Source organism: Trichoplax adhaerens, genomic scaffold, assembly GCF_000150275.1.
Source record: "Trichoplax adhaerens TRIADscaffold_9 genomic scaffold, whole genome shotgun sequence".
Taxonomy (NCBI): domain Eukaryota; kingdom Metazoa; phylum Placozoa; class Uniplacotomia; order Trichoplacea; family Trichoplacidae; genus Trichoplax; species Trichoplax adhaerens.
The window spans coordinates 1-1,193 of record NW_002060951.1 but is presented as its reverse complement, the minus strand read 5'-3'; the positions used below and the strand labels follow the sequence as shown (position 1 = coordinate 1,193).

Below are 1,193 nucleotides of genomic sequence, written 5' to 3'. Positions count from 1 at the left end.
TCCAACCTGATATACATGAACAAGTATATCCGCTATCATTATTCAAACAGGTTCCATTATTGCATGGGTCAGAATTACAATAGTCTATAACTTCTACAATAGCAATTGTAATAGAAGAATAACGCAAATTATTTTAATGTTAAATTTAATAGTTAGATAATATCTAATTATTAATTATTGATTATTGATTAATGATGATATGGAATAAATTAATTGTAATAAAATTTGTCAAGATCCCGCTTTCTCAATATCAATATATCCAGGGAATATATTGTCAATATCTATTTATGACTGTTGCTTCTAAAATTTATGATATACATATTAACTATAATATACAAATAAAATAAAATGTACCATTTATTATTTTATAACGTAACTTATTCTAAATGAACACTACGTACTATATATATATGAGTATACTGTATTACTTACCTTGCGAACAATTGATTCCTGTCCATTGCGCCGCACACGTACAATTATATCCATTGTTACTACTTATACATGTTCCATTATTATTACATGGGCTTGAAGCGCAGTAACTGGTGTATTGTATTGCTATAATCATATTATAAAATTATAACATCGCTTTCGTAAGATTATGTTTTATTTACAGTATAAGAGTACTGTATATCTTGCAAGATCTTATTCATATTATCATTCATTTATTTGTTAATATGGTTTAAATAATACTGTACAGTATATTAAATAAAATATGCAAAATAATGACTTAAGATTAAATCGCCATTTAGTGAGTAGAATATTATATTACTTAGATTACTTAGTTTTCAGTTAAGGAGTTCTTGTTAATTACACTATATATACTATAAATGTATTATATTAAATATAATTAATCAATAAAAACAGTCTAAAATATTAATACTTTAGCGCGAAAACTACTCCGATGAAAAATTATATGTAATAGAATAAATCTGTTATACGTAATATCGTATAATTATCACAGAGACTCGATATTTTTGTACTAATACCATTTATATTAATCTTTGATACCTGATACTCGTGATATTTATATTCGCATAAAGTAGAGAGAATAATAATATCCTAATTATGTATTCGTATATGTATATATATATACTGTATGTGGACCCTTACCTTCTGTACAATTGTTACCGGTCCATCCACTTGTACAAGTACAATTATATCCATTACTATTACCCTTACATGTTCCGTTATTC

The 1,193-nt window shown here is 25.4% G+C and overlaps 1 protein-coding gene across 1 annotated transcript in view; it reads right to left on the bottom strand.

Moving 5' to 3' along the window:
- TRIADDRAFT_50 (uncharacterized protein) overlaps positions 1-553 on the bottom strand; it is a gene marked incomplete at both ends in the record, with an annotated part of 17,271 nt that extends 16,718 nt beyond the window's left edge. The window contains one exon of the mRNA XM_002114813.1: positions 433-553. Coding sequence (XP_002114849.1) covers positions 433-553 — 121 coding nt within the window. The remainder of the gene's footprint in view (positions 1-432) is intronic.
- Positions 554-1,193: the final 640 nt, after the last annotated feature.